Source organism: Chlorella variabilis (assembly GCF_000147415.1).
Source record: "Chlorella variabilis unplaced genomic scaffold CHLNCscaffold_63, whole genome shotgun sequence".
Lineage (NCBI taxonomy): Eukaryota > Viridiplantae > Chlorophyta > Trebouxiophyceae > Chlorellales > Chlorellaceae > Chlorella > Chlorella variabilis.
This window is the reverse complement of record NW_005435028.1, coordinates 1-619: the sequence shown is the minus strand read 5'-3', so window position 1 is coordinate 619 and position 619 is coordinate 1. Positions and strand designations below refer to the sequence as shown.

General features: G+C 59.0%; 1 protein-coding gene across 1 annotated transcript; it reads right to left on the bottom strand.

The window, feature by feature from the left end:
* Positions 1 to 312: 312 nt before the first annotated feature.
* On the bottom strand, positions 313 to 560 carry CHLNCDRAFT_144009 (hypothetical protein; the record flags this gene model as incomplete). Its single annotated transcript, XM_005842716.1, has 2 exons — positions 313 to 374; positions 455 to 560. 2 exons carry the CDS (start codon positions 558 to 560, stop codon positions 313 to 315), a joined length of 168 nt encoding a protein of 55 aa, XP_005842775.1.
* Positions 561 to 619: the final 59 nt, after the last annotated feature.

The following is a 619-nucleotide window of genomic DNA, read 5'->3' as shown; positions in this document are numbered from 1 at the left end:
AAGCAGAGGCTGCAGCGCATCATAACGCTTGATGCAAGCACTCTATCCCACATGCGATGTGTGTCCACAGTTTGCACTCACCGCCTCGTGTTCTAGACAACAAGCTCGCCATCCAAGACTACGGAGCCTGCCGCCACCTGCTGCCTGACAACTTTTGAATAAGCCGTAGCCACCACAGCCAACTCTGCTGACGCTGTTCAATCCATGGTCAAAGCCCCTGCCAGAAACGACCGGCACAGTGTCAGCAGCAGCATTGTATGCACCACACAGGCAGGCCAACTCGCTCTGTGGCCACGATGCCCGACGAGCAACTCACCGGCGCGACCAGTAATGGATGCGATCCCGCCCCAGCACGTGTATCTGCTGCCGTTCTCCTGCAGAGCAAGCGGTGCAAGCGTCAAGATGTGCAGGCTGACACATGACAGCACCCAGCAGGGTCTCCAATGCCCCGCACCGTCAATCTTGGGTTCTATCAAGAACTGCAGCTGGCCGTGTGTTTCACTGAAGTGATGCTGCATCATTTGCACCACGGCCTGGACGCTGTGCAGCGGCCGCGCCATCTGCGGGCTGGATGGCGTGCCTGGCTGCAATGCCTGCAAGGGCATGCGGCAGAGAGGCC